Source organism: Rattus rattus, chromosome 3 (assembly GCF_011064425.1).
Source record: "Rattus rattus isolate New Zealand chromosome 3, Rrattus_CSIRO_v1, whole genome shotgun sequence".
Taxonomy (NCBI): Eukaryota; Metazoa; Chordata; class Mammalia; order Rodentia; family Muridae; genus Rattus; species Rattus rattus.
Window position 1 is genome coordinate 193,133,905 of NC_046156.1, and position 24,966 is coordinate 193,158,870.

Below are 24,966 nucleotides of genomic sequence, written 5' to 3' on the forward strand. Positions count from 1 at the left end.
TAGCAAAGATTCATTGTATATAACTATGCCAATCCTTTGACGAAGACTGGCTCGCGAACAGGCAAGTGGAAAAACGGAACACAATACACATTCTCTTCTTGATTTTCTAGCGTCACATCTATTCACCCGACAAGTCAAAAAGAATATTCTAATACTGGGAGCCCACCTTATAAATTATAGTAATTTCAATGTATAGTTTAGCTGATCTAAATCAACGTCATTCTTTTTAACCGAAAGTTCCCTCCCCTCGGACTTTTCTCGTAAAACCGGGTAGGTTCTAGAGAATGGTATTGGCCCGGGAGGCCGAGAAGCGTGAGGCACCCAGTTCGTAGGCCGTAAGCGTCCGATTTTGGGGGGCTGGGTCCCCCAAACTCGCGAGCTGCCATTACCCTTGACAGAAAACTAGAACCGTAAGGAAGCCCTGCTTAGCCAGCCAGAGCCGGTTCCAACTCACCTCGGTCCTCCAGTCCCCTCAGCGTTCCTGTCAACACTGCCAAGCCCCGTTGTCTACGCGCGCTGGTTGCTGATTGGATCGGCGGGGCCCACCGTAGCAAATCAGAATGTGCTCCCAGCCGTGACAACAAAATACTGCGCCGCAGCTCGGGAAACCGAGTTCACTCGGTTGTCGCATCTGTTCTGACGTATCAGACAGCATGGCGGCAGAGATTGGTAGCGATTCGCAGCTGAAGAGAAGAAGACGCCGGGACCCAGAGGGATCAGAAAAAACGGAACTAAGCGAGCGAGAACCGGCACTGGCAGTGGAGGGGAGAGAAGAAGATGATGATGAGAATGAAGAGCGCTGGGTCGGGCCTTTACCGGTGGAAGCAACACTCGCCAAGAAGAGGAAAGGTAGCTGCGGAGAGCCCGCGAGCAAGCTGGACGGCTGGCTTCTCTGTCCGAGTGGGAGGGTTGGTTTCAAGCACGCCCGCAAGCGGGAGATTGTGAGTTTGTGCACTTAGAACGGACAGTCTTTACTCCTCTTTACTGTATTTCCTCCCTAAATTGTGAATTGATGTTAGTATGGCGTGTTTTTCCAAAAGTGTAACACTGTTGATCCCTGACTATCAGAGATGCTACAAACTAGTACTTGTCTGTATTTCTGTGTTTGGATGCTTTGACTGACCTCATAGCTGACATGTGAAGCTGCAATTCCTAATATTGATTTAGCAGGTGTGGAAAAGAGCTCTCGGAATCATAAAGACTTAAATTTTTAACCCCGACTCATCTAGTAATGAATTTTCAAACTGAGGGAAAGTTGCTTAAGCTAGGCTGGTTTTGAAGCCATTCTCGAGACAAAATAGAAATGTTTTGCCACTAACATGGGATAATAACAAGATTTTATATTTTAAAGGTTGATAAAGAGATAGCTTTTACTGCTTTAAGGGCTTTTCTAAGAACTTTTTCGTAAATATCTTAGGTCTGTGTGTGTGTGTGTGTGTGTGTGTGTGTGTGTGTGTGTGTGTGTGTGTGTGTGTGTGTGTGTGTGTGCGTGCGTGCACAAGCTCAGTTCTGACTGTGAAACTACTACTTAAAGCCTTTCGTTTTCAGAACAAAGCCCCATGGATTATGAGGCTTTTTGTGTCTCTTTTATTCCTCAAGCAGGACTCCTAATTCTGTCCATTCTCAAAACCCTACCTTTCCTTGAGCATGGGCTCCACCTCTACTCTCCTGTCCAGATACTATGAATACTGGAATAATTTCCCTCATTTAACCATGCTAGCTTTTTAACAAGTCTAGGTTTTAGGTGCAGTGCTTTTGAACGTTGTATAATGACACCCTTATAGTTAGCGCTTTATTTTTTCTGCCCAATCCTGCTTTTGCCTTCACGGCACTTACTACTTTTTGCAATTGTGTATTTATTCTCGTGACTTTCTGAACACTACTAAACTAAGAGTATAAGAGCAAGGATCATGCACTTTCTGTTACAGCCCTTGATACAGTGTTTTGCATACAGATTTAATGAGCATTTTATAACATTTGCGTTGTTATTATTTCATTTAAATATTACTACAAGTACTGCTTAAATGGAAGGAATGGGGATAACACAGAAAGGAAAAACAAAAACTTTTTTAAAACCCAAATATTGAAATGTTGACAGAGGAAACAAGTGTCTTATAAACAATACAGTTGGGACAGAAATAGGTCTGTCATGAAAAATCTTTACCTTTAGCCAGATTTTTCTTTTTTTTAAGCCAGCCAATGATGTATGAGTTTGGAGGTGGGGGCGGGGAGGGATCTGAAACTACATACAAAAGAATTGTTACAAAAATATTATATAAAACCTTATCTAAAATGACAAATGTTTGTGTGTACACTTTCACAGTGATATGGTTGTTTGATAATACATTTAGCCATTTTTGAAAACACTTATTATTATTATCACTATTATTTTATGTGTAGGGGGTGTTTTGCCTACATGTATGCCGTGCGAGTGTCTGGTGCCCAAGGAGCATCACTGGAACTAGAGCTTCAGAGAGAAGAGCAGCCAGTACTCTTGAGCTCTGAGCCTTCTGTCTAGCCCGAATTAAGCTGTCTATTTTATTTCGTGTTGGTGGGGCCAGAGATGCGGGAACACGTTACGTGGTACAAGAGTGGGGGGGGCAGAGGACAACCTCGAATAGTTGGTTTTCTGCATCTCCCTTTATGTGGCTTCCAAGGATGGAGCTCAGGTTGCCAGAGGCAGTCATCCTTACTCTGAGCCATCTTGCCGGTCTTAAAATAAACTGTTCTTAGGGAAAATAATTATGTCTTTCCCTTCTTTATGCCCATGTTCCCTTGAATATATTCAAATGAATTCGACAACAAAAGCAATCTGGAACAGATAGGATAACATTTATTACAGAGAATTCCAACAAACAACAGCATTAGAAAGGGAACGGAGTATCACTTTTATGAAAGTGCCAAAATTAGCAGCCCAAGACTGGTGTAAGCTCCAAATGTTCCTCCTGCCCTAACATAACTAGTGTATGGCCCTCATTTTCATTGTCCTGAGTTCCTAGAATTAATGCTATAATTGCTCCAAGCTGAGAACTAAAGAAGGAAAGAAAGGAAACTTTTTAAGAATATATTTTTAATTATCACAAAACACTAGTCCTACCCCTTAATATACACCACAAGAACCCAAAAAAGGCAATTTAAGAAATTGTTAGTAGGCACACATAAGAATGGAGATTCTGTTACTCAAAAAGGTTCCTGGAGAAGCAGTTTACTGTACATAATTCTGAGTGTACCATATAGCAGTAACAAGAACCTAACAGTTTGTCATGTTCAATTTGCCAACTTTTACGTTTGTTTGATCATTTTATTTGGAAACCATACCTTTTTTAAAAATTAATTTTACTAGTCATGGTTCATCATAAAATTAAGATTTTTCTGATGTGCATCAATTTTCCGTTTTTCCAGGTGTTACATTCTTAGAACACTATCTGAAAGGCACTCAACTAGATGTGCTCAGATTTTCTTAGCTCTAAACATTTGTTTCATTTGTTTTCATGTTTCAGTTCCTTATAATGACTCTTTAATAGAGGGAAAGTATCTTTAAACATACGTCGTACAAATAGCTGTCTGTTTTTGTTAAATTAACACTTAATACTGGTTTTTATATGGTTATATTGTTTTTTTCATAAAGCTTTAAATTTCTTGGAACATTCATATTAAACCAGAACCATTCATAATTATCAAAAGCTTTGAAACAGGAGCTGGAGGTATATAGCTCAATTGTTAGAAGCACTTGCTTATCTTCCAGAAGATCTAAGTTTGATTACCAGGACCCACATGAGACAGTTCATAAACCATCGGTGTTTCTAGTTCAAATGGATTCAGCATCCTCTGTTGGCCTCATCAGGTGCCTGTACACATCCGGCACACACTGGTACAGACCTAAAACAGTGTTCCTGTAAGACCTGAGAACCAGTCACAGTAACTTCGGAAATAATAAAACGTTATAAGTGGTATACCAAATATTTGATTTTTGTACCCCATATGTTTATTGAAAAATTAAAGTTTAGAAGATAATATAAAAATTTAGAAAATTCTAAATAATCATGCTAATTTCATTCATTAAAAAAAACTTTCTACCCCCTCCCCCAGTTCTAGAGTTCGAAAGAGTCTACCTTGAAAATCTCCCCAGTGCATCCATGTATGAGCGCAGTTACATGCACCGAGATGTTATCACACATGTGGTGTGCACCAAGTAAGTATACCATACTCTCTTTTTCACTGTTTTAATTTTACCTTATGTGTATGGGTGTTTCCATGTCTCTGCACCTCCTGCATGCCTGGTACCTACAGAAGCCAAAAGAGTGCCGTGGAGCTCTCCAAATCAGCATTACTTTGTAAACGGCCATGTAGGTGCCAGGAATTAAACCCAGGTCCTCGCAAACAACAGGCAGTGCTCTTAACTACTGAGCTGCCTCTCCAGGCCCACGTATATCACAGAATACATTCCCAGAAAAAAAAAATCTAAAGCTTAATCATGAGTGGATTTACAGAAGTAATTTGGGGATTTCATAGATTCAATTCTGTAAGGTCTGCAATAGCCGAACAAAGCCCTGCATGTTTTCTTACTTAAAAGAAAACATCCTGTCAGATAGAACTCTGTGTGTGTGTGTGTGTGTGTGTGTGTGTGTGTGTGTGTGTGTGTGTGTGTGCGCGCGCGCGCGCGCGCGCACATTTGGTGATGAAAATCAGTAATAGCTGAATCATGTTGTAGAGATTTCCTACGAAAAAGGTGTATAAAGGTAGGAATGATAATAAGTTGACCTCTTTGGCGTTTATAGAGAAGATAATGGTGACTCAGATCTGGAGTTACCAGAGGACCTTTAAAATGAATGTATAGGAAATTTGGAATGGTAGTAACAGTAAAAATGGTCCTCTGATATCTTTTTTTTACTCATGATATGTATAGATTCTATCTGAGGTATATTTCATTAATTATCTCACTTATCTTAATAGTTTAAGTCTTAAAATTTTCATTTTATAGGTGAGAAAACTGTGGGATAGAGTAAGAGGCAGAAGAAACTAAAGAAAAAATTGAGACGCTAAATTCTAGCTTATTTGGGTTTTGAACCTGTGAGCAAGAGTAACAACAAATTCCTATTTTTAAAAGGAGCACATTGGCCATACTAACTTGAATGCTTTCAGATAGGACAGAAATAGGAATAGGGAGAACAGGAGAAGAGTCTACTCTTGATCTCTTAAAACTAATTGCATTTGAGATATAAATCTTTCATATGTTAAGAATAGGATAATTCTGACCAAATGCTTGTTAGTGTATAAAGCACCTGTAGATATTAGCATTGCTTTTCTAACTCAAAGCTGTAGAGTTCAACAAAAAGTTATTTGTGCTGTTGTTGTTGTTGTTTTTGCTTATGTTTTGGTTGGTTGGTTTTTATTTTTGTTTTTTGTTTATTGGTTTTTCCTGTGTGTGTCAGTCTGTGTCTGTGTGTCTTTGTGATTTTGTGGTTAAATAAATCTAAAGCTATCACCATATATGGATGTGGTGTAGTGTGAATAAATGTAGTTGTCAGAGTACTAGTAGGTATAAAATACTTAGTATATATGCACTGTGCTGAATAAATGGTTTCAGTTTTTACATGTGTGAGAGAAAAACATCTGTTAAATCTTTTAGATTCTTAAAATACATTGAATAAGATATGAAATAAATTTATGTTAGGAAAGTAGTTTGGATATTTATAATCTTTTGAAAGGTAGAAAATTTTCTCTTTAAAAGACTGTCGTCAAGGTAGTTTTGGCAGTAAATACTAAAGTCTAATGGTTCCAGGGGAGATTTCTCTTTTGTTTGTTCGTTTGTTCGTTTTTGTTTTGAGACAGGATCTCCCTTGTTACATGTGAAAGCTGGCATTCATACCCCCTCTGTGTCCTAGGCAACCTTCTTGCCTCAACTTCCTGAGTAGCTAGGTTTGTACCACCAGGCCCAGCTCCATATTTGTTTGGTTAACAGTAAGTCTTTTTTCAATTCTGAACCCACCTCTTGGAGTTCATATTAGTTGTTGGTAAGGAAAATTTAAAAACAACATCAAAATAATAAAAACCTAAACTAGATGTAGTGGGTTTATATGCCTAGAAACCCAGCTCTAGAGAGACAGGGGCAGGCAGGAGGATCCCAGGTTCAACACTCGTTAGCTCATACTGTATATACCATGTAGTGAAAGCTACCCACATAGAAGGGGAGGGGGAAGGGCTAGGGGGATGTTGGCCTGGAAACTGGGAAAGGGAATAACATTTGAAATGTAAATAAGAAATACCCAATTTAATAAAGATGGAGAAAAAAAGACAAAAAGCCTGTAACTGAAGTAGTCAAATGCTGTCAGTCAGTGTTGGCTTTGGCATTATTCAGCTCTGTTTTGGAAATTAACTTTAAATTTTTTTATGTATACAGAACAGATTTTATTATCACTGCCAGTCATGATGGGCATGTCAAATTTTGGAAAAAAATAGAAGAAGGAATTGAGTTTGTTAAACATTTTCGTAGTCACCTAGGTAAGAGTTTTATAATTTTTGTAGCTCCTGTTTAAGCTGTCCTGTTTAAAACTTCCTTTAAAATATTGTGCTGTTTTCCTTTGAGTCATGGGTCTTTATTTTTTTGTATTTACCAGAAGGTTTTACTTTTCTCTTTTAAACTAGGAATTATTGAGAGCATTGCAGTTAGCTCTGAGGGAGCATTGTTCTGTTCTGTTGGTGATGATAAAGCAATGAAGGTGTTCGATGTGGTAAACTTTGACATGATCAATATGCTGAAGCTTGGGTAAGTTTCTACACAGCGTGTGTGTGCGTGCATGTGTGTGTGTGTGTGTGTGTGTGTGTGTGTGTGTGTGTGTGTGTGTCTGTGTCTGCATGCGTGTCTATGTATGTGCGTGCGTGTGTGTGCGTGCACATGTGTGTGTGTGCCCGTGCGTGTGTATGTGTGTCTGTGTATGTGCGCATGCGTGTGTGTGTGTGTGTGCATGTGTGTGTATGTGTATGTAACTTAGTAAAGTAAGTGTAAACTGAACTTTATCATATCACAGGCTACTTTTAAACAGAATATATTATGTTACTATTTGTGGATTTACATGGAAAAGTCAGGAACATCCTTGTATTATTTGGAGGCTTCTGCTCTTTTCATTGACACAAGTTTTCTGTTTGTTTGTTTTTCAAGATAGAGTTTCTCTGGGTAGCCCAGGCTATCCTGAAACTCATTCTGTTTATCAGGATGGCTTTAAACTCAGAGATCCCCTTAAATTTTCCAAACAGTTTCACAACAGAGATTCATCATATCTAGCTAATACCACCTAGTAAATTGATGAAGGCCCATCATGCCGCACAGCTGACAGAATAACTTCCTTGCTATATTATACTTACTTTGAAGATACAAACTGTATTTATCTGGTTTATAGATAAGTTTAAAATTTGCTATTGATTTTGTAGTGATACTGATGTTCAAATTATGTGGTTGAGTAGTACAATAATAAGACTTGCACACTGTTTTAAGCATGACTTTTTAAAAGATAATATACTATCTATATCCAAGTAAATGTCAACTCAAAAGTCATACTGCTGTGCTTGAATGACATAACCACAGACCCTAAGCTACGCAACTTTAAAAAGCAAGCTTTTGCCCCCAGCTCTAGAGTCCTGGAAATCCAAGGTTCGTTGCTAGCAGTTTCCTTTCTTATGAAGCTCTCTTCCTGCTTCTTAGCATATCCTTGTTTAGTTAAGAAGACAGGAGTTGGGGCAGATAAGGTCATGGGCTTATTAGATTGGTCCCCCATCCTTACTAGCTCACTTAGTCCTAAATCTAGAAGGATTTAGCTACCTAAAAAGTCCTACTATAGACTGTGTTATGTTTATAAATCAAATCTAACCTTTGGAATATGTTTTCTATTCAGATTTTATGAGCCACAAAAGATAACCAATGTTAACTCTATTTGGTTAGATTTACCTAACTTGGTCTTCTCTTATTCTCCAGTTTGTTTCCCCAGACATTTGCTATTTTTGAAAATAACAAATAATTGAACATTAGCTCTTTGAGAATACTCAATAGAAGTTACAAATGAAGAGTTCAAGAAAGGTTTTGAGCATCTGCACCATGGTGATTGGTATAACATTGTAACATTAAACTGACTATTTTGCAGAAACAACATATAATAAAAGTTTGGTTTATAGAATAAATACATCAAGTTCGTTTTTACACATTGTTTGTCATAGAACATGTTCAATGCTTACAATTTTAATATCGAGGTAAGGCAATAGTTTTCTTTTGAGCACAGTCAGAATCTGTTTTGATTATAAATGTCCCAAGCATGGATTTACAAAGTATACTATTACATGCTAACCTGTTAAAAAGGTATACATATTAACTGTTTATAGACAGCCAATGCCTCAGAATACCCTACGGCCCAGATATGGTTAAGTTTCCTAACTACTGAAGGGAAACAAGTATGCATTTCTCCTGTTGTGGGATGGTGTCATCGTAGGTGTTGTTATTACACTGATGACTGTAGGAAAAGGGAATTAAGGACTAGGCTATAGCTCAGGGGTGGGGGAAGCACTCAGTATGCAAAGGCCCTGTATTGTATTCCTAGTACTGCAAGGGAAAGGAGTAAAAAGAAAGTTAGTTGCTATTCTAAGTAGTTCCCCTGTCTTTGTCATTTAAGCAAAGAATCCCAAACTGCTTAATGGTGGGCTGGAGGGGGATGCTTATTGTATTGACCTTCCTTATTCTTCTCACTTTACACCGGCTTTAGCTACTTTCCTGGACAATGTGAGTGGATATACTGCCCAGGAGATGCCATCTCTTCAGTTGCTGCTTCGGAGAAGAGTACAGGAAAAATTTTCATTTATGATGGTCGAGGAGATAACCAGCCACTTCATATTTTTGACAAACTCCATGTATCCCCTCTTACTCAGATAAGACTAAACCCAGTTTACAAAGCAGTGGTGTCTTCTGACAAATCTGGAATGATTGAGTACTGGACTGGACCACCGCATGAATATAAATTCCCTAAAAATGTGAACTGGGAGTATAAAACGGACACAGATTTATATGAATTCGCCAAGTGTAAGGCGTATCCAACCAGCATATGCTTTTCACCTGATGGGAAGAAAATAGCAACCATTGGATCAGACAGAAAAGTTAGAATTTTCAGGTTTTTAACTGGAAAACTCATGAGGGTCTTTGATGAATCGTTAAGTGTAAGTACAATTAAATCAGATTTTACTTTCCTAATAGTCTTATGTTTTGCTACTTCATAAAGGTTACTTTTCTACATAATGCATATTGATGGTTATTTTCTCATATCACAGATAGCAAAGATACTATTCAGTTGTCTTTAACCTTGCATTGATGCTCTTTCCTACTCTGCTCATGTGATATTTCTTCATTATTGTTCTCAGCATTTGTTGAGATGATAGGACTGATATGACAAGAGGAGATCAGGATTAAAGCTATGATAGAAGTTGAGATTCAGAGAGAATTTGGCAAAAGAAAACCAAGTGTCAGTTAAACTGATCATTTGCAGTATCAAGCATAAGTATAAATGTGTGTATAGAAAGTAGTAATAACTTAATCCTATGTTCCACAGGTGCTTGTTTTGAATATGGGAGATGGCTGCCTGCATGAGTGGAAAAACTGCAGTGACTTAAGACTATTTAGCTAGTCTAGCAGAACAGAAATTGAGTATGAGGTCTTATCTGTTAGTATTATTAGCTGGGATAAACAGGACCACTGCATGTGTCAGTGCAGTTGTTTACCACACAGACGAAGCTTTGCTACCACAGTATTGTAAAAAGATTCTATGGAGGCGTTTACCAAATTGGTCATTTATGAGTGTGTATATGGTAGATGACTGTCTGTAGAACTTAATCTTGAAAGCTAAGTAAAGTCTTCAGCAAAAATAATGAATCTCCCACTACTAAAAACTAGTCCAGCATTCTAGGTAATTTGGGCACATAAATAAGCAGGACCTAAAGATGTGAAAGCTAAATGGTAAGACATACATTCACAACGCAAACTCTTGTTAAGATACCTCTTGTTTTCATGGCTCTGCATATTTTTCTTCCTTTATCTAGAAAAAGTTGAGATTTTATAGTTAACATAAATATGAAACATATATAAGTAAATGGGATATAAGTCTACCTTACTATCATCCATAATAAAGTTGTTTTATATGTATGAAATGCTGAATAACAAGATCCTATTTTCTGTAAGGTTCTTAGAGTACTAATTCAAAGTATTCGTGATGTAACCCACACGAATGCATTAAATATCAAAAGTAAACCAAATTTCCAAGCTATAAAGGATTCCCCTAAAAATCATTGTTTTCTAAACACATCCATCTAATTAATCAACTGCTCCTATCAAAATAACTTGAAACAGTTTCTGATGTCCTAATCTTGATATAGCAAGATACTCAACAGGGGGTCTGGAGCGATTGCCCAGTGGTCAAGAATGCTTTAGTGTTCCTGTGTGCAGTGTTAGACGGTTTACCTGTGTCTCCAGTTTGAAGAGATGTTACATTCTCTTTTGGCTTCCACAGGCACCCACATACATACACAGACACACATACACACATAAATAACTTTTTGGAAAAGTTATTCAACAAAGTTTAGTATTTGCCATGTATTCTTTCCATGATCCTTATACAGGACGTCACTCTGTGTGGCTCCATCGCCCATCATGAATAGCTACTGTTCATGTGACTCACTTCATCTGTTTGCTCACTTGTTTGTGGGCGGCGAGGAAAGGACTTCCAGCTGGCCTGGAACTACCTGTGTAGCCCAGGCTATTCTGCCTCATCGTCCCAAATGCTGAAACTGCATATGGACTAGCAGGTCCAGCTGCCATATCTAGACCAAAGGGAGATGAACGGAAAGTACCGTGCTTACAGCACTCCAAAGCAGTGATATGAAAACGTCTTTTTTATGTTTATTAACTTACAGGAATGGTAATATTTTATGTATGCTAAGATGAATAAAATAAATTTCAACTTATTTACTTTATATAATGTACCTACTAAAATTTTAATTATGTGCGTGAATCGTATTATATTTCATTGAAAGTGCTACTCTGAGGCTTCTAAAGGGCAAGCGTTTCATTTTTGTAAAGAAAGCATTAGTTATAGAAGTTAACTGGCTTAGTGTGTTTCTTAAGTTAGAAAAATTAATAATTATTAGTTTGATGTGTTTGGGGGATAGGAGGGTGATGGGGATCAAACTCAGGACCTTAAGCACTTAACCCTCAAATTAGCTACACATTCCTGAAAAACAGTTGTTATTTGTATGTTGTTTTGTTTGAGACTTGGATTCATAGTCTGGGTCAGGCTAGGCTACACTCACTGTGTAGCCAGGCTAGCATAGAGCTCAGTGCTGCTGCCCAGACTTTAGACTGAGGGATTCCTACAGCCAGGAACAACCCACAGTGGGCTTGAACCATGTGTGATTGAAGTCAACAGTGTCTTCTTAACTTCCTGTTTATAGGGTTTGGAATGCCTCTAAAGTTATATGAATATACAAATTCTTATTGGTCCTCTGTGTGTTCTATTGTTATTCAGTGCTCAGTCTTAATTTATCCATGCAGGTGTGAGTATGTATTATGTAGTTACTTTGTTAATGCTTAGTGTATTTTCTAGATGTTTACTGAACTGCAGCAGATGAGGCAACAGCTACCAGACATGGAATTTGGCCGACGAATGGCTGTAGAACGTGAGCTGGAGAAAGTGGATGCTGTAAGATTAATTAATATCGTTTTTGATGAAACCGGACACTTCGTGCTCTATGGAACAATGCTGGGCATTAAAGTAATAAATGTAGAAACAAATCGGTAAGTTTTACCATGATTTGTGTATTTTAAATGCGGTTATTGGGGACCATTCCTCCATCAGGGGAACAATGAGAGTCTTGTTTGTTCCAGAGAAAGTGGGAAGGACCCAAAAGACTAAACTTAACCAAATGTTTTGACTGGATCTTTCTGTGGTCTCTCAGTTGTTTGTAAATCTTATGTAAAAAGTTCCCACTCGTGTTTATAAAATAAATGGAAAGAAGGTATGCATTCTTTCAAAGCTGGGGGGAGGGGCAGGTTTTCTTTTTTTTCTCCTTTTTATTTTTTTAAAAGAAAGACAAGGTTCAGTCTGTGTTTTGCTTATTGATTTAAATTAGCTAGGCTCCTGTTAAATGTTGCCAAATATTTTAACCACAGCATTCAGCTTCACATCCTGCTAGACATAAAGGCAGGGCTAAAGTGCATAAAACCACAGTGAGTCTTTTGTGCAGATCCCCATTTGGTGTTAGTACAGAGTATCTACAATCAGAACTATATCTGAGCGTAAGAAAAAGAACTTCGAGAGTATTTTGAAAAATTCTTGTTCTGCACATTCCTCCATATAAATAAACTTATCTGGTAGTTCTTAGTAACATAAAAACATTGAAAGCTTGTAAAAGAGTTATAATGATAGGAACAGCTTAAAACTTTACCCTCAACTTTTGGTGTGCATGGGGTATTATGGGGGTTCCTTGTGATTTCAAATTTTACGGATATTCAAGTAGTCTCTCATATAAAATGCATATGCTACTGTACATAAATCACATGTAGACTATTTGTAATTCCTACTATAAATGTTTTCTAAATACATGTTGTACTATATTGGTTATGGAATAATGACAAGGAAAAATTATATACATGTTGAGTATAGATGATTTAATAAAAAATATTTTAGTCTGAAGTTTGAATCTAAGCTATAGAACCTGTGTGTACAGAGGGATAATTGTATTAATGAGCGATTCGGGTCTGCTTTATTTGAGTGTGCGAATGTGCCAAAAATCAAGTTATTTGTCTTTATTGCTCTCCACCTCGTTTTTTTGAAACAGTGTCTCTTGCTGAACTGGAAGTTCACCTGTTTTGGCTAGACTTGCTAGCCAGTGGCTCCAACGATCTGCCTGCCTCTGCCTGCGCCTCTGCCTTTCCTCCTCTCCCCTCTTAAAGATTGCAGATTTGTGCTTACATGGCTGTGGGTGTTAGGAATCTGAATCCGGGCCTTTTACTCACTAAGCCATCTTCCCAGCCCCAACATCTTTTATCTTTAAAAGAACTTTTAAAGCAGTTGTAGGCTCACAACAAAATAGGGAAGAAACAGTTTTCCCATATATTCTCTGACCGCTCTTACAGCTCCAGCCAAGGTAACAGAAACCTAAATTTGATAGATCACATCACCTGAAACCTACCCACTGTTTGATAGATCACATCACCTGAAACCTACCCACTGTTTGCACTAAGGCTCCCCCAAGTATTACACATTATGTTTGGACAAACGTGAAGTGCAGTGTGCCCATCACTGGATTACCAGTCAGAAAGCCTCTGCTTCAAGTGTAACTTCTGGAATGCCTACAAAGTACAGCTAATCTAACTGTTCACTAGCGTTACTACTGTTGTAAAACACGCTCTTGCTGTAGCTAGGATTACACACAGGCATGAGCCCCATGCTCAGCTCACCACTACTGTTCTTCTCTCCTGCTGTTTCTGCTTCCAGAGTACCATGTAACAGTCGTTCAGCATTTAGCCTTTTCATTTCCTTCAGGGAAGAGCAGTTGAAATTCTTCTACATCTTCTATATCCTGATAGCTCAATTTTTAAAACCTAAGTAATATTCCATTGTCTTTACAAACAATTTAATCGTCTGTTTTGCAAGCTAGTAAGGGACATCTTGGTTTCTTCCAAGTTTTGGCATTTATATTAAGTAAAGCTGTTCTAAACCTCGTATGTGTGTGTGTGTGTGTGTGTGTGTGTGTGTGTGTGTGTGTAAGTGTATAAGTTTTCATCTCCTTTGGAAAACTACCAAGGAGCTGAATTGCTGGATGCTATGGTCCCAGTGTGTTTTTATAAGAAGCCATTGCATTGCCTTCCAAAGTGCTACCTTTTGCATTCCCACCAGCAATGGATAATAAATTCTTGTTACTCCAAGCATCTGGTACCCATCATTGTGCTGGGTTTGAGCCTTTCCAATATATTCAAACTTCTCGTTTGCATGTCCACCTGGTCTGATACGGAACATCTTTCATGTACCCACTTGCCATTCGTGTAACTTTGCTGAGGTATTTAAAGTCTCTGAAGCCATTTTCATTTGGCTGGTTGCCTTCATTGTTGGTTTTAAGAATCCTTTGTATGTGATACGTAATGGTTCTTTTTCAGATATACTCAGGTATTCCAGTCTGTAGCTTTTTGTTTTCCTCATGATTGGATTTTTTTTAACCTAACAACTCCTATCAACTTAAAATACAATGAGAGCAATTAGATAGAGAGATATTTAGGATAACTTTTATTAGTCCATTGAATATGGAAAACAGATAGATGACTTAAATTTTTACATTATTTATTTGTGGTAGGGGAGCACGTGCCACAGTGCATGCGTGAAAGTCAGACAGCTTAGCGGATCCAGCTCACTTACGCTACCCTGTGGTTCTTGGCGATGGAGCTCATGGTGTCAGGTACAGCAGCACTTGCCCTTACACACTGAACCAAATCCCTGATCCCGGATGGGGATTTTTACTTTTCAAGCTGTCACAATTGGAATTCTTTCTGGGTCTTTTTGCCTTGCATGTTTGTATGGTTCAAGTGTGTTTGTACAGGTGTGTCTGCACGTGTATGCAAGTGATCAGAAACTCATGTTCATTTTAGCCTCCTCTAGCTAGACAGGTTGCCCTGTGGAGCCTGTCAAAAGCACTGGGACTATGGCAGGCCTGCCTGGATCTTATGTGGCTACTAAGCATCCAAATTCTACTCCTCAGACTCACAAGTCAGTTTGCCCACTGAGCTCTTTTCTCAGGCTAATTCTGGCAATTGTATTAGAGTAAGTTTATTTGTATGTTTCAGGTGTGTGCGGATTTTAGGCAAGCAAGAGAACATTCGAGTGATGCAACTGGCTTTGTTTCAGGGAATAGCCAAAAAGCATCGAGCTGCAGCTACCATAGAGATGAAAGCTTCGGAAAACCCTGTTCTCCAGAACATTCAAGCTGACCCAACCATAGTCTGTACATCTTTCAAGAAGAATCGGTTTTATATGGTACGTGATGTTCTTGGAGACGGCCATTACGGTAGTGCTTTTTCCAGCCTTGCTGGGAGTGTTATTTTCTTAGAGAACGTTGGCAATGGAGCAGACTTCCTAAACACCTAAAACACCAGCCTACAACATTAATATTATGGAATTTTAAACTAAGAATTGATTTCTAAATCTCTCTGCAGTGTTTCCCATTATGCTTAAAATTTTTCCCATCTGGCTTCTATTACTGTTTGTGGTAAAATGATCAGAAACTAATAATTATGTTCATAAGTATATTTACTTTTGATTTGTAAATGTTGTATTTTTCAACTTTTCACTTGAACAAAATTTCCCAGAACTTCCACATTTCTTTCTCTTTAGAGTTTATACACGTGTGTGTATCTGTGGGCATGTAGAATACATCTGTGTATTTCCTTGACTTTTCAGTCACTGAACAGTGCTATAGTGGACTCTATTTCCTGAAATATCTCTTCCTCCTCTGCAGAACTGAGCTGCCCCTTGTTGCGATTGTTGCTCAGTGATCATTTGCTTTCCCAGCATTCATAAAGCCCTGGGTCAAACCCTAGCACTGGGAAGGGAATACAAAGATTGGGCTAAAATCAGTCTTCTGAATCCCTTATGAACAGTCACATCCATCAGGCAGACTGTACAGTACAGCGTCCTCTGCCGTAGCTTGTATCTTTTACACTACAGTCAGCTTTCTCAGATCTACGTAGGACTCTCAGAGGTCTGTAACTGACTTATCACTTCTGTGTCTTTAGCCTTTTTCCTTTTTATTTACTACACTAACTAGATTTATTCTATTTGTAGTAATTATTCTTTTTAACTATTTTTAGCTATTCTTTGTTCCAATCACATGTTTCCTTTCAACTTCTACTTAAGGGCCCAGCTTCAAAATCTTTCAACATCAATACTGAGTCATAAGCACCAGCTTGTGCTCTTCCAATGCCTCTCACTGTATGAAACATGCTTTGGGGTTATAAAGCAGTAATTTGTTTGGAGAAATGGGTGTATCTGAGACACTGCTTTCATCCTCCAAATGATCTAACGTTAGTAATTACAGACTGCTGTGGCTTCACTATTAAGTGCGTGAAGTTTAATCAAATGACTGACCGGTTGTGATGTGCACATTCACTCATCTGAGGTCTCTGGATTGTAAGCCTCTCTGAAGAGGTCAAGCTAACATAATTGATAAACTTATGACATAGCAAGTTTTCCAGCCCCAGTCAAGCCTTTAACCTAACATAGATAAATCTTTAACATGATAATTTTTCTTACAACTTTCAGAGTTATAATTGAAAACTCATTAATTATGCTAAATGAAAATAGTTGATCTGATTTTGACCTATAATTTACCTACTAATGAAGTTAAAATTATCAAAGATAATTCTTGATATATACTAATGTTTTTATCCATTTCATGAAAAATTTTAGTTCTTAAGTTATTATTTGGCTTTCTTTCCTTGGTTTACTGTAGATAGTTGAGGTATACATGCTCATTTTTAAGGTTTGAAGTAGAGGAATTTTTATTCAGCAGTTTCATCTAGGGAACAGGATGAATTTTCTTTCAGTGTTATCAGATGTCAGCATCCTTAAACAATGCTAAGAAGTAACATTTATGAATTTTATGTTCCTTGTTTTAAATCCAACATCATGAAATAAAAGTATTATATAAATTTATATATATATATATGGTATATTCATAAATCCCTATTGATTAGTGAGAAAATGAAAAAAAAATTCCCTTTGTCCAAGTGACATAATTAGTAAATAACAGAAATGGATTTTACTTGCAGATCATCTGCTTGTGAAAAGTACCAAGTTTCTGGCTATGACTAGAAGACTAAACTAGTTACCTTGTTAACAAGTACAAGTTACCTTGTTAACGTGTGTAACCAAGAGAATTTCAACCCAAAGGAAACTGTATCACATTGAGAATAATTTAACTGTCTTATGCTGGAAATGATCCTACAATGTGGATTGCTTTTTTTTCCTAATTAAAATTTAATTACATTATCTCCCCCTTCTTTTCCCTCCTTCCAACCTTCCCATTACTCCCTTCCTTCCTCCTCAAATGAATGATCTCCTTGTTATTGTTGCACATATGTATGATATTACACATATATATTTCACATGTATGTAAAGGCATGAATGTGTAAGTGCAGTTTACTTGGTCCTTTGGTGTCACTCGCATGTGTGTGACCTCAGAGCTGGTTGGTATTAGATAACCAAGTAGAGGACGCATCTCGGGGAGAACCACTTCTCTTGCTGTCAGAATTCCTCAGTTGCTCCACTTCTCTCAGGCTGAGGACCTGAGAGACCTCCCTATGCCATATTAGCATTCAGATCTTATTATGTAGCCATATTCTTAAGACATGGGCGAGGCTGCCCTATCATTTTTGAGAATCATAATCTTACAGCAGATTCCCTGGCCTCTGGTTTCAACAATCTTACTGCCCTTTCCCCCTCTTCCATGATCTCGCAGCCTTGGGTACAAGAGTACAAGGTACAGATGTATTCACTGGAGCTGGACACTACATGATCAGTTGCTTTCTGCATTTTTTGTTGTGGTGGTGGTGGTGGTGATTTTTTGTAATGGTTTCCATCTGTTGCAAAGAGAAGGTGTTTTTGTTTTGTTTTGTTTTGTTGAAAAGGAATGACAGGTATACTTATCCGTGGATATAAGGATAGGTGTTTAGAATACAGTTAGAAATTATGCTGGTTTAGGAAAGTGATGGTTTAAGGTTCTCCTGTAAGATCCATGACCACCTACCCTAGGAAGTTGGGCTTCCAGTCCTGGACATGATTCCGTTCTCTTGTGTGGGCCTCAAGTGCAATTAGACAGCTGTTGACTCCTCTAAGATATGTGCCACTCTTACACTCTTAGGGATATCATGCCATGCTGATTATTGTTGTAGATCCCAGGTATCACAGCAAGGTAGGTCTGTCGGTTGCTTTCCTCCTTCCAATATGATGAAAGCTCATCCTTAGGGTGGAGGCTTTCAGCTCAGACTTAGCTCAGATTCTCAGCCTGTGTCCAAAGTACATGAAGCCTTACCTTCAACCTCCAGAGGCAACCATAGGCAAAGGCTATAACCTGTATTGTTTGGGTGGTTTCTTGGACTCCAGTGACCTACAACTTGTTTCTGGTACTGAGACTTTTTTGTTAGTCTATAGTTCTTGGGGGTAGCAGTGCCGGCCCAAATTGTATAACTTTATTTAAACTATGCATGCAGACATGTATACTTATATGTGTTATATGTATTTTTAGGTGGATAAAAAAGTTTTCCTCTCTGTTGGTATTGACCTCTCTCACTCTCCACAATTAAAGCTCCCTTCCTAATTTCCCCCTTTTGTATCTCCTGTATCCCACTATGCCCCTCTCTAGCCCAGGGCTCCTTTTTAGTTTTCTGGTTTCTGCGGTTAATCCAGGTCTGTTACTTGGTAAGTTGTTTAATTCAACCGCTCACATTTCCTTTCTTCAGTTTACCAAACGAGAACCAGAAGATACGAAAAGTGCAGATTCTGACAGAGATGTTTTTAATGAGAAACCTTCTAAAGAAGAAGTCATGGCAGCTACTCAAGCTGAAGGGCCAAAACGAGTTTCTGACAGTGCCATTGTTCACACAAGCATGGGAGACATTCACATCAAACTTTTTCCTGTTGAGTACGTATAATTATTGTTGTCTTACATGCATATCAGTGTGTACATTTGGAATGTAACTTTGTTACTTTTACGAATTTTGACTTATTTGTTTAGATTAAAAAAAAACCTTATCGTTAGCATTCTGATACCAGAGTTCTTCTAGAGAAAGATCAATTTTTGGTTTTTTTGTTTGTTTGGTTGGTTTTTTATGTCTAATGTAGCTTAAAACTTTATTATAAGTCTTGAGGCAATATAAAGCAAGGTATAATTTTCAGTTATATAAAATTTATTTATTAGTATTTTGTGTATTTGAAATATCTTGGGACAATCCAGAATTCTTCATGCCAGGAGATAAGCAACTCAGTTTGTTTACCTTTAGGTTAGAGAAGTTTAATTATGTATTCCTCATTTCTTATTTTTTTTTAATAACTGCATTTAATTACATATTTTTATTTATATTTTAAATGTTATCCCGTTTCCCAGTTTTCCGTCCAGAAACCCGCTATCCCACCCAACCCCACCTACCACCCCCACCCCCACTTCTATGAGGGTACTCCCTCACACACCCACCCACTCTCTTCCCCCTCCCCACCCTGACATTTTCCTACACTGGGGCATTGAGCCTTGACAGGACCAAGGGCCTCTACTCCCATTGGTGCCCAACAAGGCTATCCTCTGCTACGTGTGCAGATGGAGCCACGGGTTCATCCTTATGTTTTCTTGGGATGGTGGTTTAGTCCCTGGGAGCTCTTGGGGTCTGGTTGGTTGGTATTGTTGTTCTTATGGGGTTGCAAACCCCTTCATCAACTTCAGTCTTTTCTCTAACTCCTCCACTGGGGACCCCATTCTCAGTCTGAAAAGGCTGCAAGCATCTGCCTCTGTATTTGTCAGGCTCTGGCAGAGCCTCCTGTCAGCATGCACTTCTTGGCATCCACAGTAGTGACTGGGTTTGGTGGCTGTATATGGGATGCATACCCACATTGGGCAGTAAGACGCAGGCCTCCTGTAAGGACAAAATATGCTGTCTGTAAAAGTGCTGCCAGTGGTGGGACAGTCCTAACATGCGAAAGGCCCTTACTCAGTCACCAGCACCGCACAAACAGAAGACTTCCAGCAACCGAACGCCCACCTAGGTGTTGTGGGGCTTTTTTGTAGACAACTTAGCTCTCAAAGCAAAGTCTTCAGGCAAGGATAATAACTTTTAGTTTTTGCTGTTTGTTAGACACCTGCATTTTTTAAAGTGATTTCCAATGAACAGCAAAAGGACTTCGTCAAAGGTGTTTATTTTGAATATAAGAATTTGGTACTAAGTAAAGAACTAATCAGATTTTTGAACAGTCCTTTTCAACTGCTTGGTTCATATTCATTTTTGAATCTGTGGAATCTGTTGAATGAGTACTTGAGGCAAGATTCTCTTGATTCCCCCTTTTAGCTTCAGATCTGAGAGGTATGGTGTGATAATGAAAAAATCATGAAATAATTTCATGAGATTAATAATAGACTAAATTTCACAATCTTAGTGAATGATTATCACTTAAAGTTGATGAAACTTAGAAGATGCCGTTTCTATTATTAACTGAGCTATAACATTGTTTTTATAAGAAAAATACTTTTCTCAGAAATAAATATTACCATGTATGGGTTTTTTTTCATTTGTTTTTGTTTTTGTTTTTGAGACAAGACAGTTTCTCTGTGTAGTCCTGGAACTTGCTTTATAGACCAGGCCGGCCTAAAACTCACAGAGTTCCACCTGCCTCTAAAGGCCTGTACCACCATGCCTGGCTACATGTGTGTATATTAAGGTATTGTCACTATCATCAAAATATGCAGTCATGTAGAGACAGAACATGAGAACACACTACCTGCATCTCCCACTGTCATTTATCCTGAGATCAGATTATGAAATACTATCCTGATGTGTTTAGAAGATCCTGAGAACATTAGAAAATGGAACTTAAAAATTTTTTGAGTAATTTCGTATTTTTAATATATTATAGGTGTCCCAAGACTGTAGAAAATTTCTGTGTTCACAGCAGAAATGGTTATTACAATGGGCATACATTCCACCGCATAATTAAGGTAAATCATACATCTCCTGTGATTTAAACAAAAGTATGTTATTATATAGCCAGAACCTAAGTCTCGTGACTCCTGCCTTAACACACACCACGTTATGAGAAGGCAAGACAGAAATGGGTGATAGAAGCCAAATGAGAGTATGGTCATGAATGTGAAGAGTGTGTCAAGACATATATATATTGACCTAGTAGCTAAATAAGGCAGAGATCTGGAAGACAGAAGAGCAATAATGACACATGCGACCTCAGAACCTGAGGAAGAGCGAGCTTGGTCCCAGAACTTTGTACAGCATTACACAGAGTGATTGGTTACTGGTAGATCAGAAATGGCAAAAGGAAAAACCAGATACTAAAGTTCTGAGGAAGTTAGGAAAATAGTCCACTAGGAAAGCCAGAGTGTTTGAGGAACGGACAGGAACAAGCATGAGAGCAATTGTGTAAGGCACAAGAGCCTATATAAATCCTCTTTCTGTGGACTGTCAGGAAAGGCAATGCATTATAAGATACTTGCACTTGTTTCAGTGATTGAGTAAGTCGTGCTTCAGCAATTCTAACATCTAAACTTATTATGGGGTTCATGGAGTCGTGCAATAATTTAAGGAATTTGGGAGATTTTACTGACTACCAAGTACTCTTGATACAGAGATAAAACTGCACTTGTATACCCAGATTACATATAGAAAGATAAGGTATTGTTTTTATACTTTGTTACCAGGGCTTCATGATTCAGACAGGAGATCCAACAGGCACTGGTATGGGGGGAGAAAGCATATGGGGAGGAGAATTTGAGGATGAATTCCACTCAACATTACGACATGACAGACCTTACACACTCAGCATGGCCAATGCTGGATCAAATACAAACGGATCCCAGTTCTTCATAACGGTAGTGCCAACAGTGAGTATATTACATTGTCTATGTAATAAATGAAATTAACGGTTTATTATGTGAGAATGTGAATTTGACAGGGTATCTGCATTATTCTTTTCTTATACTATTATATCTGTCCAATGGAAGACGAAAAGAATGTAGAAATTTAATAGAAAATGTAAACTATGTAGCAGGTGAATTTGGAAAATGCTGTTTCTATCTAGTAGGAAATACAATGTTTCATGTCAGGGAACTTGAGTTTCTTCTCCTGTCTGCCACTCATTTTTTGCAACTTGGAGCAAATGATTTCACTTGTGGCCAATTTCCTCATCCTTTGAATTTTGAGTGCTTTTTTTTTTTTTTTTAAAGACAAAATCATATATATAAGCAAGCCCAAACTGGCCTTTAACCTACAGTTCTCCCACCTCAGCATCAGCCTGTCAAGTGCTGGGGTTACAGATGTGTAGTACCATGCCTAGCTTCATCCTTTGATTAGAGAAATTAAGATTGTAATTTCCCAATTTTAAAACGGCATCTTCACAACTTTGTGTCTCTTACTGAGTGTCAGTCATACTCAGTGGCATTCTAGGCAGGAATTGTATTACTCAGTCACACTGCACCAGCCTGGCAGCTGCAGTGCAGATTTGAGGAAACGCAGTGTCAGATCATAGATCATAGATCATTCTGTATACAGTTCTCCAAAAGCAGAAAAAGTACTCAGAGTAAACTAAATTACACAGCAAACAATAAAGGAAAAGGATTTATAAGTCTTTGCTAGGCTCATGGTCTAATGGAACATTCACAGTGCTTTCGGTGGTGGTGCTCCCAGTCCTCAGTAATGAGGAGGAAACACTTCAGTCGATAAAAATCTAGTTAAGTAACCAAGCCACCATGCAACCTCTAAATTATGCCAAAGTACAGTCTTCTTAAACCATTCTAGATTGTCATGCTTTTTCATGTGACATTCCTTTGGAAAACATCTGGAGGCTTATTTTCAAACCATTTAAAGTAACTTACCACTCTTCCAACTCCCTTTGGCCTAAATAATATAGAAATTAAGATTTTTGTATCATAGCCTCATCTAGTGATCTGAACAATCTGATTGAAATTTAAAAAGAAAAAGTGCACCAATGTTTTGCCTTCTCAATAATTCTTAAACAATACTCTTTAACAATAGGGCAGCACTTATGCTGGGTGTTGTAAGCACTGTGCCTTTATGTACAAGGGACCGTAGCACTTTGTTATGATGGGCAGACCAAGGGATACCATGGAATAACTTAAGGCTTTTTGCCTTTTCCATATAAACTGAAAATAACTTTTAAAGCTGAGTATTCATTGTCAAAGTATGTACTAAAATAAAGTGAAATTTCAATTCTCTTGTTTGTTCACTCAATGGATGTGATTTCATAACTTAGGGTTTACCAACATTTTCCTTTTTTTTTTTTTTTCTCCATTATAGCCTTGGCTTGATAATAAGCACACCGTGTTTGGCCGAGTGACTAAAGGAATGGAGGTGGTACAGAGGATTTCCAATGTTAAAGTCAATCCCAAAACCGATAAGCCTTACGAGGATGTCAGCATCATAAATATCACTGTCAAGTGAACTGTGTTTGTTACAATCACAGAGTACTTAAAATAACACGAGACTGGTTCACATTTAAAACTTGCTGAATATGTAAATCATGGTTAAAAGATACAACACTGTATTTTTGTATTTTTACTTAAAGGTCATTCTTTTAAAACTGCCTTTGATTTTTCTTGGAATATTTCAGATCCTGAGGGGTGACAAATTGAAATGTACTAATTTAAGGCAAAAACATTCTTTTATCGGTAAATTCTGATATTACTCAAATTGGGTATTAAATAATGGGTTGGCACACATTTCTTCATTTTAAAAAACATGCCCTTTTAGGTTTAGTGGTCCTTACAAAAAAAGATCAAAAGGTATATATATTCCTTAATATCATACAGTATCCTTTCAGATGGAAGGTCAAATGACTAAGTCTGCTTTTTCTATCAAGTTACCATCAAGAGCAATAGCTGAGCGTCTGACAGGCTATCATTAGTGAAGTTTAGCTGTGAACTGCACAGAGGCTCGTGCCTACAGCCCAGCATGTAAGAAGTGGAGGCAGGTCATCCTGGACGGCATCGTACCAGCTAACAGTAAGGTGTAACAGGAAGTGAATGGAAAGTCTTTACGGAGAGTCTCCACTTCCCTTTGCCATAACTGACTTCCCAACAGCCTCTGGAGGATGGCATCTCAGCAGGGCTGCTTGAGGAGCCTGTTCCTACCACTGATGAATAGCATCATTTCATTTTATATGGAAGTGAAACCTGCAAGACTGAGAACTCTAAATGTGCCTTACAAGTGAAGGCACACTTCTCCTTTTAAAAACATTTTTTTTCAATAGACCAGAGAGTGTTTATTTGACCAACTACGTGCCTTGAGCCTTGAGTATATTCCCATAAATACCACCTGTTATGCTGTCAATGTTGACAGGAAGGAGGTTCAAAATGTAGCTGTGATATCCCCTGTTCAGAAGGAAACCTGTTAGGTGACTAAGCCACATAACATCAGAAATGAAGCCCCAGAGAAGCCCCATATATGCATTCAGATGCCATCAAACACGGAGGTAGGTGTTGGCTGCTGTAAGCTTAAAAATAATTTGAGCTACTCCATTAATAATTTTGCTACATTTACCTTATTTTGTAGCTACATGTGTTATACTTACCTAATCTTGCCTTTATCAATTCCTAAAGCGATCATGTAAAATTTTGGTAGTAACTGCTATCGAGTAGTAATGCCGCACTCCTCAAACGTTAAGTATTTCACTTTTAGTGAAGCGTCATATGCATCTAGTGCGTCAGTCATCCCTGACACCATTTTGTAAAATGAGAACTTTTCTCATGTGTAGGTATTAAATATGTTTCAGTATTTAGACAAATTCTTCAAACTCACCCCACTGCCTTTCTTGGTGGGGATGGCAATGGAAATCTAGGTTTTGTTAAGCATGATCTCTACAACTTAGCCTCATCTCCAGGCCATAAAACCACTGTCATTACAATGACATGTAATGAACCATGTAAATGGCTGTTTTAAATGTTCTTCGTTCTCCAGTGAAACAGGCTAAATCTAAATTAACCTTGTTTTTTAACCTTTGAAAAATCTCAAGAATTTCCACTTTTGTTTATGGAAACAATTTAGCTCTCCCTTCAGAACAGTTTTATTTTTTAGCCTTTTATGTATATGTTAACTACACAGAATATAACTTATTTCTAAACCTTTGTATTATCAAATAAACCTTCTCTCAAACATGATAG

The 24,966-nt window shown here is 38.1% G+C and overlaps 1 protein-coding gene across 2 annotated transcripts; it reads left to right on the forward strand.

Annotated features, from left to right (window-relative positions):
• The first annotated feature begins 649 nt into the window (after nucleotides 1–649).
• Nucleotides 650–24,963, forward strand: Ppwd1 (peptidylprolyl isomerase domain and WD repeat containing 1). 2 transcript variants are annotated; one of them, XM_032898949.1, is made up of 13 exons: nucleotides 781–849; nucleotides 2,911–2,938; nucleotides 3,749–3,754; nucleotides 4,090–4,192; nucleotides 6,401–6,501; nucleotides 6,646–6,766; nucleotides 8,748–9,195; nucleotides 11,631–11,821; nucleotides 14,864–15,053; nucleotides 18,536–18,717; nucleotides 20,694–20,775; nucleotides 21,490–21,672; nucleotides 23,105–24,963. In XM_032898949.1, exons 1-13 carry the CDS (start codon nucleotides 781–783, stop codon nucleotides 23,246–23,248), a joined length of 1,848 nt encoding a protein of 615 aa, XP_032754840.1. In that variant the 3' UTR covers nucleotides 23,249–24,963. The 2 variants fall into 2 exon arrangements, with proteins under 2 accessions (XP_032754839.1, XP_032754840.1); XM_032898948.1 differs by lacking the exons at nucleotides 2,911–2,938; nucleotides 3,749–3,754 and having other exon boundaries at nucleotides 650–849.
• Nucleotides 24,964–24,966: the final 3 nt, after the last annotated feature.

What these genes read in the sequence shown, in the direction of transcription:
- Ppwd1 (XM_032898948.1), top strand. Translation starts at nt 654, where the DNA reads ATGGCGGCAGAGATTGGTAGCGATTCGCAGCTGAAGAGAAGAAGACGC. An exon ending in TCTTTGATGAATCGTTAAGT is followed by an intron (nt 9,196 to 11,630) that starts GTAAGTACAATT and finishes TGTATTTTCTAG; the next exon opens with ATGTTTACTGAACTGCAGCA. An exon ending in CATTCCACCGCATAATTAAG is followed by an intron (nt 20,776 to 21,489) that starts GTAAATCATACA and finishes CTTTGTTACCAG; the next exon opens with GGCTTCATGATTCAGACAGG.